The sequence below is a fragment of the Scatophagus argus genome, chromosome 22, assembly GCF_020382885.2.
Source record: "Scatophagus argus isolate fScaArg1 chromosome 22, fScaArg1.pri, whole genome shotgun sequence".
Lineage (NCBI taxonomy): Eukaryota > Metazoa > Chordata > Actinopteri > Scatophagidae > Scatophagus > Scatophagus argus.
The window spans coordinates 14,169,439-14,185,376 of NC_058514.1; the positions used below are offsets into that span (position 1 = coordinate 14,169,439).

Consider the following 15,938-nt stretch of genomic DNA (forward strand, 5'->3'; position numbering starts at 1 on the left):
TAATAGGTGAGTAGTCTGACAGCCAGCGCTGGTATACTCAAATTAAAAACCTGAGCAAAAGTGTCACACAGATACCAGTTGGTTTGGCCTTGCAGGAACCTGGGCCAGGGACTCAAATTAGGAACACAATCAATTAGAAGCAGAGATTAATAGCGAGTTGTGCTGATGATGAAGCATCAGGCTGGTGAAGATGATATTACAGAATGGTTCATGCTGTTCATCCTCTCGTCAGTCTGGTGTGCAATCTGCCAACAGATGGGAACCAGATGAAACTGGTGGACTTTTATGGTCTCCAAGAAACCCTAGACTCAATTAGGCCTCAAAGGCAGAAAGTCCAAATGTGTTTCAGAAGCCAAAATACTGAACAGAACGACTTTTCTTCTGGAAATTACTTATCACTACATTGACTCAAATGAGTTCAGTTTAGAAAGAGTTATTGATAATGGATGCTAGCAGCATGGCTTTAGGAATGACATCATCAGTCTGTATTTATTTATTTATATGAAGATGGACAACTTGTCTCCACTTCCTCAAAGAACCCAAAATGAAAAGGCAGAATTGCGCCGATGACATCTTTTGTAGCCAGAGTCTGTGTAGTAGTGATTGGGTGGTGGGATTGTGGGATCAGGTTCCCTTCCATTCACCATACATAATTAACTAAAACTGAACAATGGACACTTAAATATACACCAAGTTGAGAAATATATACAAAAAAAGCAAAAACCATCTGTTAAAATGTATTTGATGTGTACACTGAGTTTTAGTTGGAGGGGGAGGGAGTTGGGACCTGTACTGGAGCTAGCCAAATGAAGATGATTTGGTCTCACTTTTGGGGAGCTCTCATGTCATCCATATTTATTTTACAGTCCATGGTCCAGACTAAAATATCTCAACATCTATTGTATGGATTGCCATGAAATTTGGCATAGACACCCATGTCTCCTTCATAATGAATTGTTTTGGATTTGGTGATCCTTTATTTCTCCATCAAATTATCTATGACCAAATATGTGCAGACAATTTTCCTGCATAACTTATTGTTGTAATGCCATGTTGTGCTCCTCCAACAAGGAAATATAACATATTTATCTGATTTATCTTTAAATATGTAGTGAACTAAAATTTGATTGAAACTTCATCACAATTTCACTCCCTCAATGTAAATCAGCAGCCAAAGAAATTACATTGTCTAATCAGACTGGATTGGGCATGAGGCTGCGAATAGCTGATCTCAATATGATCCGTGACACACTTCATCAATACCACAAATAAAAAGCAGCTACAACAAGGATTGACTTTAAAGTGGGGAGTTGTTTGATGTAATCTCTCCTACCCTGACTTGCACAGCCTTCTGCTGACAGATGTTTCATCTCTGCTTCTTTGCATTCATGTAAAATTTTGACAAGTGTTTGTTTTTCTCTGAAATCCTTTGCTGAGGTCGCTGGAAGCTAAACACACACACACACACACACCTACACACAGAAAGTAAAACTGCACAGTCATGCGTATTGCAGGGAAGCGCTCTGTGGTTTGCTAATGATGTCTGTCTATAATGAGCAGGATTAGTGTTGCAAGGCTTTACTATTTTCTGCTGAATGGGCCTCTTCTGCCGTCCTCTGCCTGCTGTTCTTGCGTCTGAGCACGATCCTTCTGAGACATGAAAAAAAAAAAAGAATCCTTCACTCCATTCAAAAACCTGGGTGAGCATCTAATTCCTTTGAATGTCAGTACAACTTCAGGAAACTGCACTGTCAGAGGGCGTGAGGTTTTACATGGCAGAGGGATTGCAGAGTGTGTGTGAGGTGAGTGAGATGAGTGAGAGGTGAGTTGAGGCCTCACACAAATGCTGGGAGAGATCCTTAATCCATAGAATGTATTTATGGTCTTGCATCACATGCATTTGCCTGACACTTTTATCCAAAATCCATCCATTGTGAGTATAGTAACGAACCAAAATTTACTGAATCATTTCCTTGTTGTACATTTTCCATTGCTTTCACCTATGATCACAAAGCTGAAAAACAGTGAAAGGAGATGTATTCAGCCCGGTGGAAAGAGACAGAACCAGACTCAAATCTCTGCTGAGTAAAGAGCCCCTGGTACCACGCTCCTGTCACTCCTCCTTCTCATCATCTTCACTGGCTTGCTCAGCGGCTGCAGATGATTCCTTCCGGGACCAAATATGTGGTCGAGGGTATGCTTCTGTAGACAAGCCTCGCTCCCAATTTCAGGAAACAAATTCCTTGAAATCATTAATTCCTACACCAATAGATCCAACCAGAACTATTCCCTGAAACACACAGACCACAAGCTCTACTCGGAAATACTGGTATGTTCGCAATTTTGACCAATCTACTACTGGGAAGGCCGGGCCTCAAATGTGAGGATCCTATTTGCATCACTAATGAAGAAACTTCACAGGCCCGCAGTTTACAGATAACTTTTGAGTTTGTCCTGAACCCATTTCTTTGAATGAAGCAAAATAAATGCAATTATTTATTTCCTCAACACTGTAATTGTGTTTTTATTATGCCACCAATAACAACTATCACATGAGAATAAAGTAAAGAAACAATATTTTTATTAGCCCCAAAAAATCCTAAGGATGAAGCTCTCTTAATTTTCAGTCCAAGAACGTAAGAGGGGGCAGCAATGTAAAACTGTGACATTTTGATGTTCAGTTTCACATTAGCAATCAAGTGACAAAAGTTTGACCTTTTAGTATTAATAGAGGATACCTATGCATTATAAAAGCAGGATTTTATTATACACTGAAACAGTAAGATCAAAGGTCAGACTCTTTAACATACTGCTCCTGATGAGCACAAATTAGAGCTAACAGAGGAGGGAAAACTAGAAATGGGTGGCTATTAATTCATAATTCTACTGGTCTTTCCCACACAGAGGTGATACCACTGGCTAGGTATTCAGGAGCCAACTGAACAGTTTGGATAAACAGGAAATGTAGTAATCACGCAGCTTGATCTGATTGGTTGTCGAAATTAATATCCAAAAATATTACCATTCACTCCAGTGATGATTTCTGGCTAAAGCAAAATAACTCTGGAAGCAAGAAAGGAAGTGAAAGGGATCGGCTGCTGGAAGACGTTTGTGAAAAGACTTTTGTTGGCCGTTACCCTAACTGACTGTCCACACATTGGCCAAGTTTTCCTGTTGGATTAGCTCTAGAGGAAATGGTAGTTCTTCGAATAACTTATGGATCTCTCACTTTGTGAACTCAGCTTCAGACAAAAAGACAGCATTATGGATGTAGATTAACTGAAAAGCTTGCAGATGCTGGTGCTCTTCTGGTTTCTGTTCCTCAGCTTCCAGCAGCTGCTCACTTGGCTTCTGTCCACTCACCAGGCCAGCCGTGACCCACCACTGAGAGTAACAGACTTGTGACTGCAGAATCACCATGTGAAGTCCCAAGTGGGGGAAAATCTGTGCAGAAGAAGTAAATCAGACTCATCTCCCCCTCCACTGACAGCTGTTGCTACTGTAATGATTCTGGCCAAGGCGTTTAGGCTCCAGGTGCTAGGTGACCAGTGGCAGGTTTCCAAAATTCATAGCTCGTGTTTTCAACATGTAGCCAAAAGAGTAAAAAATAGCTCTAGTTTTACTCAGGATGGGGGAGAAGCTGTCAGTAAGTCACTACAGTTGCAGATCAATATTAGTGTTCAAGCCCATGGGATAAACAGGCCAAACAAAATACTTTCGCACTTGGAGAGCCAAGTGTCATCACCTTGATCTCCAGGGAAGTTTAGTTCATTTGGCCCAGCCAAGAAAAAAAGACACATTATTGCCTTTTAGTTCTGCTCTGGTTCATGTTCACCCTGACTTTTTACAAATTAACCAAGAGCCAAGCACTAAGTCACATTGACTGAAAGGTAATTCAGAAACAGGACAATTTTGGCAACTGTCATCTTACGTCATCAGTGATACAAAACAAAGTTGAAACGAACTGAACCAAACTGTCAAATGCATCATTAGTTTGAAAAATAGACTGAATAGTGGACGGAGTCTCCTCGTGTTAAACTATTGGTTTGCGGACTACAGTTTCGAAGGCTTGAGTTTGGCATCATGGCAGTCATCACCTTGTTTTTTTTAAAGCCACAAGTGACCATATTTGGAAGAGATTGGAGCTGGGGAGGATGGGTATTTGATACGTCTCTATCCTGATTGGATCTGATTGGTAAAAAGAGGACACGCTGTGGTAGCAACTTTTCTATCAGAAGCTAGCCACACCCTAAAAGCAGATCCTGCTATATCATCTACTTTTTTAACGGCATGCTGTATTGAAGAAGACTTAAAACTAGTGATTAAGACCATAAACTCATTGGGAAACTGCTTACTGAGGTAATAAATCAAGTGCGACGCAGTATTATTTTCTCATAAGCTTACAAACAATCAAACTTTTTTTGAAACCAGTGCAGTTGCCCCCTGCTGGCAATTAGAAAGAATGCTTGTGTAAGACACTACTGCATTGGTGTCACTTCTCCTAGGTGTGAAACCAACTTTGTGCTGCTGACAACCTTTGCCTCAAATACCCTGATGAACACTTAGACCTAGCAAACAATTCCTTTCACCTTCCAAAGGACAAACCTTGCATTTCTGTTTCTGCTTGCCTTTACACCTTCGTGACTGCTATATGTGTGTGTGTCTGCTTCCTTCCCTTTGCGCCCACACTATAAGCAACCGTGCTTCCTCAAACTTCAGATTCCCAAGCTGGCTGGACCCTCTGTGGTCAGAGCAGGTGGTGGATCAATGGGCTTAGTTAGAGACTAAAACAAAGAGCTAACTGCGCACACACACACACACACACACACACACACTCACACACACACAAACGCATGCACACACACACACACGCACATTGAGCCACATGCTTGCAGCACTGCTTCCAGTTCACCCCTAGTGACCAGTGTGTCAGTCTGTTTCTAGCCAGAACTAGAATTACTTTTTATGTAACTGAAAATAAACAAATAAATAAATGCACAGAGCTTGGTTTTAACTCTTACACACATTAGAGGCTTCCAGGATTAACATTTTTTTCCTTCCTGGTTATCGAATACTATTTTTCTAACAAAGTGCACAGACGGCTTCCACTACAGCTGGACTCACCATGGAGGAAAAAATAAAACAGTTGAATAGTGTGCTGAACATGTGAAACCGGTTGTAAAATATATTCTGCTACATTCCAGTGATTTGAAAAAAATTCCCTGATTTTCCTCAGAAGTCACCAAAGAGATTGTCAAATCCATTGACTTCTCTACTAATTGTCAGAAACAGTGAAGTACTGACACATATTAGGACAAAATTATAAAGACAAAAAATGGTCCAATAAATGCAAAAATTCTGTACAGAAAGTGGATCACAGAAAACTATGTTGTCAACAACTGATAAAAGACTGACACAAAACATGCACAGACGCAGCAAACACACTCCTCGCCCACAGTGTCTTACAAAGAGAGTATCTCGAAGCAGCTAAACAGCTTTAGTCACTTTTAATGGCAGGAGGGCAGATGCCAGGGCAAACCAACACTGCATAAACACTTAGTCAACTCTAGTTAAAGTGAGAGGTAATTATCTCACAGTGACGACAATCAGTGGTTATACAGCCCGTCATCTCATTAACAGAGGGAAAAACGACGCTGCCAGCATCGCTCAGCTGCATGGCAGCCAGAAATACAGATGACTGAAAACGGCACAGTGAGTCAAGTATGTTAGGGTCTCAATTTTTCAGGGCTCTGCTGTGATTCTGGTCAAGCGGCCACAGGGTTACCGCTGTCGCCACAATCTTTCTTAATAGAAAAGATGGTTATGGTTTGTGATCAGAGTCAAAACTTCATCTTTGGGATGAATTGGTACGTGACATGTGACTTTGTAAGTTTTCATCCTACTCAGCTTTCTCCCACTGTGACCATTCAAATGTAAATCAATTAGATATGTTTGTTAAGGTGTTCTCATGTGAGGGCACATGGCAGGTGGTGGACGACTCAGATCCTTTACTGAGCTAAAGTACCAATACAAACAATGCACTAGCACAGTAATAATAGAATGTATTCGCACATGATAATATTGTGGATTACATCGCAGAATTGTGATGCATATGTAGCATTTAAACAATACCGCTGCTCAACAAGTAACTCACTGTTGCCACTTCAATAATTGGGTAACTTTGTCCATTGATTCCCAATCTAGACGTTGGTGATTAAAGTGGTTGATGAGGAAAAAAAAATATATAAAATCTCTATGAAATATTGGACCAACTGGGCTCTTTGGGCATTGAACAGTAAAAACATCAAGAAAACAAACCCTGAATCTGAGAAGTTTAGTGGAGACATGTCTTTCAGTTGGACCAGCCAACAACTCAAAGATGTTTAAAATGACATAACTTTGTAAGAAGTCCTGAGTCAAAATGATTGCAAGCCGCTGGTTTAACAGAAAACCTTATGAGATGTATTTCTTAATCTAAATCTGAAGTGTACTTCATCATGACAGCAAGTGCAGCAAGTGTCAAACAAGTGCAGTGGAGTATTAAGGACAACGGTTGCCTCTGAATGGTAGTGAAGAAAGAAAAAAAAGTGGACATGTGTCATAAATTAGTTATTTTGCACCACTGGATTAACGTGTTAAACTGTGTTAAAATGATCTCTTGATCATTGGATTGAAAACACTGAGGACTAGTAGGGGAGAATTACAGCTGAATCTGAGCATCACCTGAATGCCGTTAAACATTGTTTATCAAGTGGCTGCCTTAAAAATAAGAATTTGAGTCAATTCTAGGGTTGCCCTCGGTTATTTTCAATTAGAAAAATGGTATGAAAACACAGCAGAGCAGTTAAATACCAGTACTTCAGATAAATATTCCTCAAAAACATAACGGTCTCTCATGTAAGTTAGTCTCACTCACCATTTGCGACTGGCTCCTGGGGCTGCCATTGATATCCTCCACCTTCTCATTTGCTGTGTGAGAAAGGAAATGAAGAAATGAGATATTTCACTGTTGTCCCACACCGAACATCCCAACGTCCAGTGGCTTTCAGCTTCAGGTGCGCAAATCCTGCAGGAAACCTCTGCTGAGGTTAGCATAGGAGAGTACTTGTGTATGTACAGTACATGCATGAGTATGTGTGTGTGTGTGTGTGTGTGTGTGTGTGTGTGTGTGTGTGTATGGGGGTGAGTGAGTGCGTGTGCTGAGGTGCAGAGCGACGCAGGAAAGGTCTGGGAAGCAAAGCTGCCTAATTCGTCAGCTGCCGCCAGAGAATTACTGACAGGCCAGCTTGGCCTCATTGTCTGTTTGGGTGAGCAGGGAGGGTAAAGTTTCAATCCAACAGAGAGAGAGAGAGAAAGAGAGAGAGAGAGGGAGAGAGGAGAGGAGAGTGCAAGAGGAGGGGGAGAGAGGGAGAGAGTTAGTGGGGTTGAAAAAATGAGAGAGATTTAGTGAGCCCGACAGCATCGGGGAGGATGGCAGCATATGTAATAGAGAGGGAAATTTGTTTGTGTAGTGGTGGTGGTCCCAGAAAGAGAAAATTTCAGAACTGTGATGGAGACACAAAGCAAAGACAGAGAAAGAGCAAACAGACATGAGAAGAAGAAAAAGAATATGAGGGAGAAATGGGTCTGAAAAGACATAAAGACAAACGAATAAGAGCCAGGGTTGCGGAAAGTTACAGAAAAATGTAATTAATAACTCGCTATTTATTTATTGGTTCAACAAGCAGTGAGCTTGGAGGTATTTTACTATTCATTAACTGCTAGTTTAGCCTTCTAGAAGTCCCATCCTAGGGGCATCATAATTATTGTTAGTTGGTTGCAATCTGCAGCCATATTGCTAGATGCCACTAATCCTCCACACATCCTCCTCCCACCTACAGCTGCTGCACCACGCTAAAACATCTCGGACAAGTCTGTCCACAAGACAATCAATCAGCCTCCAATCCATCCAACCCCTGGTGGAACAGCAAAAAAAAAAAAAAAGCTCTCAAAATATCAAATTGACTCAGTGTTGCTGAGGTCTGTAACTGCAATGAGATTACTGCAAGCACTACTGTTTGGTGAAATCTCATTCTTGTAATGTGTTATTGCCCAACGCTGGTAAGTGCAAGATATGAAAAAGGAGAAAGCAAGATTGGAGAGAAAAATGAAAGAGGGTTGAGAGAGACAAAGAGAGAGAGTCCTAGAAAAAGTTCATCTGTAAGGGAGTGAGACACAGAGAGAGAGAGAGAGAGAGAGAGAGAGAGAGAGAGAGGGAGAGAGGGAGAGAGGGAGGAGGGAAACAGAAATGCACACATTGAGACATGAAAGAGGAGAGAGGGAGACACAGACAGAAAGCGAGACAGAGAGGTGGGTAGCAAAAGAGAAATAAACTCTCTCTGGGGTCTCTGAGAGACGCATGCCCCTGCACCTCGGGATGTCAGAGTCATAGATCTCTGCTGCTGCAGCTCGCCCAGCACCCAAAACAACGCAGAGCTGCTGCGATTTGGCCCAAATACTGTATGAGACTGAGGAACAGCTTCCCTCCAACTCACCACAACAAAGACCAAACACAGTGTGTGTGTGTGTGTGTGTGTGTGTGTGGGTGGGTGGTCGCTTCATCTACGAGACAGAATGAATTATAGACACACACTCAGTGTTTTATTACTGCTGATAACACATGGATTTATTCATCTTCATCTTTGCTAACATTACTTTTAACCACCAAAAGTGACGCTTGAAGTGAGACACTATTCTGCTTTGGTAACTTTCTGTTCTGTCATGACGAAAAAAGTGTGAAAAGTGTGAAATGAATTACTTGTGTGAGCGTGTGTGTGTGTGTGTATATGTGTGTGTGTGTGTATGCCTACCTATGATCTGGATGATCTGTGCCAGCAGGACTCCATCAGTGATGTCCTGGCTCAGGTCCTTGATGAGGCGTGGACAGCCAGACTTGGCCAGATAGTGATTGGCCCAGTCTGTGTAAATCTGCAACAACAAGAAGAGACATCCTATAAGTGTGTATGCGTGTGTATGCACGTTTTGACACCAGTGTGACGCTTTGCAGTTCTTGATACAGATTTATAGCTCATTTAGTTTAGAACATATTCTTGAAATAAATAAATAAATATACAAGACAACAAGAGGTCATGGAAGTGGATTTGTTATCCAAATGATCATCTACAGTCGTAAAGAGTCATTCAGTGATTCAGAAACACTATCCTGTCATAACATGTTTCCTTTCTTTTCTGAAAGAACATGTTATTATTTTGCACTTTCTGTCCAACAAAACATGGCATTTATTGACCTGGCAATATTTACCAGCTGCCAAAAACCATTAGACGAAACTACAAGCATGGATGACCTCATCTCTTAATGGGTGAGTTTGAAACTTTCAAAAACAACCAAAATTATCCAATTATGAACAAAATGCACTTCAGAGAAAAGATCCAGATCTGTCGAAAGCAAAGGGAAGGGCATGTAGACTGGTGAGAAGTTCAGAGAACAAACTGTCCACTGACAGTGTAGTGATAGTGTTTGGATCTGGCCTTGAAGGCAACACCCCACTCCTCTGCCCGTCAGTCTTCTCTACAGTGGAGTGATACACTTCCAAACACTGGGACTCTCTGTGCATCTCCATCAGTCTGTCTGTCAGTGTGACAGCCAGCACTGTGTAGTAACCAAATGAAAGGCAGCGCGCAGTTTTTCAGGTGTTTCCTGAAGATTTAGTCTTTTTTTTTTTTACTTTTATAATAAATAGAAAAGTATTCAAGAGCAATAAAATTATGCAAGCAACTAAGCAAACTCCACATGAGTTACCTTAAAGCGAAATCATTCAAATGAATGACTTTTATTATAGGCCAAGTCTTAATTAAGACATTTCCTGCAACAGGTGGATTCACTTCCCCAACTTAACCCAGAAAAGCAGTGTGTTGGATAATCTTTTGTATTGTCACCTAAACCTCTTAGCAGCCGCTTTGTCTTTCACTACATCCCATAAGCTGACCGATAAGCATCGCTTTGTCCGTCAGGCGACAGACTGATCTCGACAGCTGCTGCGGTTTCCCCGAGTTCAGAAAGATGTGAATCATGTTTGGCCTCCAAGTGTGAATGCAGACGTACACTGAAAGAATGAGGTTATTTTGTGTACAAGTGGTTTCATTTTTCCACACACAAACTTGAGGATTAAAAAAAGTGTTGGAGATTGAGAATCGATGGTTCAAGCACCCCAAGCAGAACTTCACCCATGCAGTCCTTTTCGTCCAATTACCAGGCTTGCTAAGATTTCCTCTCGGAGTGCACCTGAGAACTTGCAACATGAACGAAGAAAAAAGATCTGCTTCTTTCCACTGAGTGGAGGGTACTTTTGATACAAATTTCCACAGACAGACATGTAGAAACATCTTTCTTCCTGCTAGTTTGAACTGAAACTACTGTACTATTGGAGTCCCACAGTAAAAGTAGAATCAATCCAGATGCAAAGCTCATATTAAAATGATAAAAATGTATTTTTTCTTGTGGTTTCTGTGCTGTACTTCCAAACTGCATGGCAGAACTTTAATATTGCCGTCTCTCAAATGAGCTTTCAGTAACAGAGCGGGCTCTCTCAGCATCAAATGGTAGACATTTCCCAAGGAATTCCCTCATAAAACTTCTCATGATGAAATAATCTGTTTTCCCCTCATTTACCTCACACCGCTCTCAATTAAAAGCATTCCTCTCGTTTTCTTTTTCGTGGAAGAGAAACATTTTGCTCCTTTTAAGATGCCGCCTTTCAGAGGTTTGTATCTGTTGTGGTTTCCTTCTGCGACTTTCTCCATGATCAGAAGTTGTAAAGTGCATACTTGAAAAAATGAGAGCCGTCATAGTGATAGCACACATATACACACACACACACACACATACGCACACAGACAGCCACTAAAACCTGTCTGCAAAAAGAGGCACATAAATGAACACACGTAGGGCTCATTTGCAGAGACACACAAAAAAAAACACACACCACAAATGCAAGCCACATCCCATCAGGGGGCAAGTAAACAAACGGGTGAGGAGGAAGATAGAGAAAGTGTGTGCGAATGAAAAAAAATATCTGAGTGTGTGTGTCAGCAGGAGAAGTCTTGGTAGAAATTCCAACCAATGCTTGAATACAAGCTGCTGGACGGTGAAGTTCAACAGGGACATGGGACAGAGAGGAGAGGAGGGCTTGATCTGTTGGCTTGTTTTAGCAGCCACCTTTGATGCCATGCACCTCTCTCTTTATCCCCCCCCCCTCCTCCCTTACCCTTCACAGGGAGCAGTGACAGAGGATTAACACCTCTGCAGAGAAACAGAGAGAAACAGACCGTCAGGGTAAAGACTCATCTCTCCTATCAGCAATAATCAGGCTTCCGTCGGCACGTCGCTCAAATTTGAACCAAATTCCAAAAAATCAAACTGATCTGCTCTCAAATCTTTGCAGGAGAAGACAATGAAGCATTTGGAGGGGCTCCAGTCAAAGCTTAAACAAATGAAAACAATGAGGAAAACCTGATGAGAATATAACACCTGAATGTTTGGCACATTTTTATTGTCTCTCCAATAGTCATCTCCTGTTAGTCATGTACATCACGATTTATGTCTGTTTCCATGGCATGTTTCCCACCTCAGGCCAGCATAAAAGCAGCTCTTTCAGTTTCAACATTTTCTTATTTTTTTTTCACAATTTGTGGCTTTTTTACTGCGCAAATTGAAAATGCATGTAAAAGCAGGTAAATGAAAACACAATGTTCAAACACAAAGGCTTTTCAGTCACTTCCTCAACTTTTGTGGAGGAAGCAATTAAGAAATGAGGAAAGGAGGTAGGGAGCGGTGCACAGGGGATGAATTCAATTTGGGTGAATTTGTGGGTAAAATAACCAGCTGCCTCTACATCTGCTGCAGCTCCTGCAGGGATCTGAGTCCACTAAACACACATCTTCAGGGTTACATGTTCCCTATCCAGCCTGGAGGTCAAACGGTGTTTACTTTTGATTTGGACAGGTTTTATTTACGCTGCAGTGGATTAGCGGCATTTGCCACAGCGAGACAATTCAGCCTCACAGGTTGACAGTCCTGTGACAAACCTGCTCTGTGCAAACACTCTTTGCTGTCTGCAAACACTTGTCTTGCTGACTGGTATAAATCTTTCACAAATGAATCTACAATGGATCAAACAAGCCACTAGAGCCACTATTTGATATTTAAACTGGTCACTGAGTCGGATTCCAGCAAGCCTCCTCCTCTTTAAATGTATCAAACACCACTCTGCCAATGATTTGAGAAAGACTATGTCTCTTTTCTGTGGTCTGAACAAAGGCTCCAGGATGAAATAAATGAGCTGGATGAGCTGCAGTGGAAGCACTCTGGACATCTGATAAATCTGGATAAGAAGGCCCATCAAGCAGGTTCACCTTTTCACTAAAAATTGGCTTGAATGATTACAAATCTGCTTATATGACAGTTAAATTTTAACCTATGAACACAACAGTGCTGATAATATATAGAACAAGCACTTCGATCTGCAGCAGCAGGTGAACATTAAAATTCCATCACAGATATTTTAGGCCATTCTGTTCTCTTTTTCTGAAAAGCCACAGTTGCTGGAATGTATTCATTTTGAAGAAGCCCGATTTTGTGACAACTCACAATAATGCTGAGTCACTTTCCAGGGTTTGTTTTGGTCCAACCTGCCCACTCTGGAACAGCGCGTTCTCCAAAATTCTGTTTTAAACTGAAATATGTCAACTTGTGGAGGCAAAAGCTATCATGCTGGTGAACACGTTTTTAGCACTTCCACAAGGACATAATTAAATTTCTCGCCAAAGCCCTTCTTTGGTTACTTTACTGCTGTATAAACTGACTTTGGACAATTGATTGACAGCTCTCTGTTGAACACAGAAATCAGGATGGACTATAACCCGGCCAGTAATCTGAGGCACAGGGGTACCACTGCAAAACTTTTACTGTGAAACAGCTGCAGGAAGTGTCAGCCACCTGAATAATGCCGTAGTTGCTCAAGAAAAGCTGTTCAAAATCTAGGTGTGGATGTTTCCCCTGTCAGCACATCAGTTACAAGGAAACAATCAACTTCAACAGAGCTGAAACAAGGTAAGGCAACGATAGCAGGAGACAAAACAAGAAGGCAAGGCTCAGAACAAGTCCTCATGTATCTCATCCCAACTTCAAGTTTACTTAGGAAAAGGGCTTGAGGGTGTAGCTGCAGTGTCCAAGGATCGAAGCTGACCTGAGACATCTGCTCCCCTCTGTCTGAGCTTTCCGACAAAGCACAAACATCAAGGAAGCGTGTTTGAAGAAGGCTTCCTCCTGTCTCAGCGTGAGCGCCGACTCACTGATCCTCTCTCTTCACGACTCCTCAGTGAGTTCAGTCTGTCAGCCTCCTGCACTCGTTAGCCTCTCCTCTCTGAATCCCAATCGCTTTGGGAAGCAGAGCCGGTGCTACGACAGAGGCAAAACACCAGCGATAACGCCACCTTCAGAGGTGCTGACTGAGACTACTGACATCATAGAGAGGCACATGCTGGATGAGACAACACACACATGCACATACAGTCTACAAATTCCCCAGCCACTCATACACAAGCAAACACACACACACACATTAACCCCCACCCCCCCTCCCCTTGCCCACCCTCCTTCCTCTTTCTTTCTTTCTTTCGGCAGCAAGCATCAATCAGCGCAAGTCCAGTCTCTGTGATGATGTTATCCTTACTGATGCCACATGAAGTATCTTTCTTCTCTTGCCCTCTCTTCTCTGCCTCTCTTCCCGCTCTGCAGATCTCTCCAACTGGCTCCCGGGATCCCAGCCAGCCGGTTCTCACCCCAGAGCAGATAAACTGCCTTCAACAGTCCTGATCACAATGCAGTGACTACAGCTACGCAGGTATTATTGGCTGAGGCTGCAGTGGCGTTGTTCGGCCTCCGGGGGGAGCATGGTAAAAGGAGAGATATTAGATGCTGGAGAGAGAGGAGACGGGGCAGAGAGGAAGTCAAACTATGCAGGACTCTCTGTAGTTCCCCTGTATTTATTAATGGGCTTCCACTGAATGTATGGGCTCTTTAATCAGGGCATCATTCCAATTCTGTCTAATAAATTAAGATCTCAATTGCATTCAAGGGGCTTGAGCATACATACAGTCACATGGAGGACATTTAGCTGTGTAATGCAGTCGGAAACAGGCAAGCCGGGAGAGACGTCTCCTCTGTGGCTTGAAAAACCTCAACTTGGCACCGGTACCCCTCCCACGTGGGTCCTAAATGTAATTAAACACAACATAAAGCTGCATTAACCAAACAAGCGATGAGCCAGTGGAATCATAGGAGCTGCGATGTGATGCCGCATCCTCCATGAATCCCTGCTTCATCTCTGGCTCGCGTCAAACCAGGAGGGATGGAAACAGGATCAGAATGGCGACAGCGCTGTCAAGTCAGTTTATGAAGCATGGTAGGAAAAAAAAAAAAGAAAAAAGACACCCACATGTAGTTGAGCTCAACAGAAACTTTGTCATCCCTGTGCTGCAGACAGGTGATCTCAAGGAAGAACCAAAGAAGTCCAGTACCGAGAATTTGGTTATTTCTCCTCTCAACATATGAAACAATTATCTCTGCATGCTCCAAGAAGAAAGTACAGGTACAGGTTTATAATGCCTAAGAGCAAAACGTTTGTAAATTTCCTGTTAGTAAGTTAAAGATCCCCTCCAAATATATTGTAAGACTTGTCTGCTTTGAATAATAATGTTTGTCTGATGGCTTTTGGCAATAATCTTAATGTTACATTTAGGTTTTATTCCACATACACATCCCATTACAGAATCCAGAAATATGAATAGAAGATATAGTAATAGATATAGCTTAGAATATAAAGTATGAAGAGAAACTTCCCCTCCCTTTAACAGATGAGTGTGAATACACTGTACTAATGACCAACTCTGCACGCTGAAAGGTCGAACGCTCAAATTAAGTGACAATCAGCAAAACACATTTAAAGAAGAGTGGAGCTTAAAATGATAATGCTGTAATTTACATGTGAGAGGGCCTGTAGCACTGTGTAAAGCTGCTGCAAGGACTACTGGTAATAATGTCACATGTTCTGGCTCAATCATGACGTTAAGTCTGACTTTTCTAAAAGCAAAGCCGGTCCAGCTGGACAGCTGTGCAAATTCTAAAAAATTCTAGAGAAAGCAAAATCCAATCTTTAAGGGTCAGTGAAAGAGAATAATAATCCTTGAGATATCCAGCTGTGAGCATCTGCAGCTTTTCCCTGCAGTCCAGTATGTCTACCAAAGAGGAGGTCTGAATGAAAGAAAACCAAGACATGTGAACCATGAAAATTCCTCTGGGGGGCAGACACAAATGTCAGTGTCTAACTACATTATCAAAGCACCTGGAAGCCATTTCCACTATAAAACCTTTAGGGTGTTTTCTGGGATAAGTCTGACGCATCTCTCTTCCCTCTGAAACCATCATTATCTTGTCCTGGGAAGTGGACAGAGAGGCCCCCTTCAAACCCACCTAATCCAGAGGTAATAACAGCAGGCAGCTTTCCAACATGGCTTTACTCCAATCTCGCAAACACCCAAGTGGGGGAGTTTACGCCAACAATACACAAATCGCAGACTCAAAGTTTCCTTGCGGCCTGGCGCTGGGGAAGACGGATCAAATATAATAACTTTATTTACATGACGGCGTCCTCCAGAACAGTTTTAAGAGGCAGAAATGGACTGCAATCTGGAAGATACGAACGGGATGAGTGGGGAGCATTTTTGTTCCCGTGCCAACGATCAATCACAGCCGAGTGTGGGTGTGTGCAGTTGGAGGATTCGGATGTGAGAGGAGGTCTGTCCAGTTGTATTTACAAGGATGATAAAACAGCTTTACACACGGTGATAAAACACTAATCAAATGCAATAACACACACCAAA

General features: G+C 42.2%; 1 protein-coding gene across 11 annotated transcripts in view; it reads right to left on the bottom strand.

Annotated features, from left to right (window-relative positions):
* Positions 1–15,938, bottom strand: part of nav3 (neuron navigator 3) — a 372,135-nt gene that overhangs the window by 114,027 nt on the left and 242,170 nt on the right. For all 11 annotated transcript variants that reach the window (XM_046378519.1, XM_046378520.1, XM_046378521.1 and 8 more), the window contains 2 exons: positions 8,850–8,967; positions 6,917–6,969 (listed from right to left, as the gene is read on the bottom strand). In XM_046378519.1, the coding sequence (XP_046234475.1) occupies positions 6,917–6,969; positions 8,850–8,967 (171 nt within the window). The remainder of the gene's footprint in view (positions 1–6,916; positions 6,970–8,849; positions 8,968–15,938) is intronic.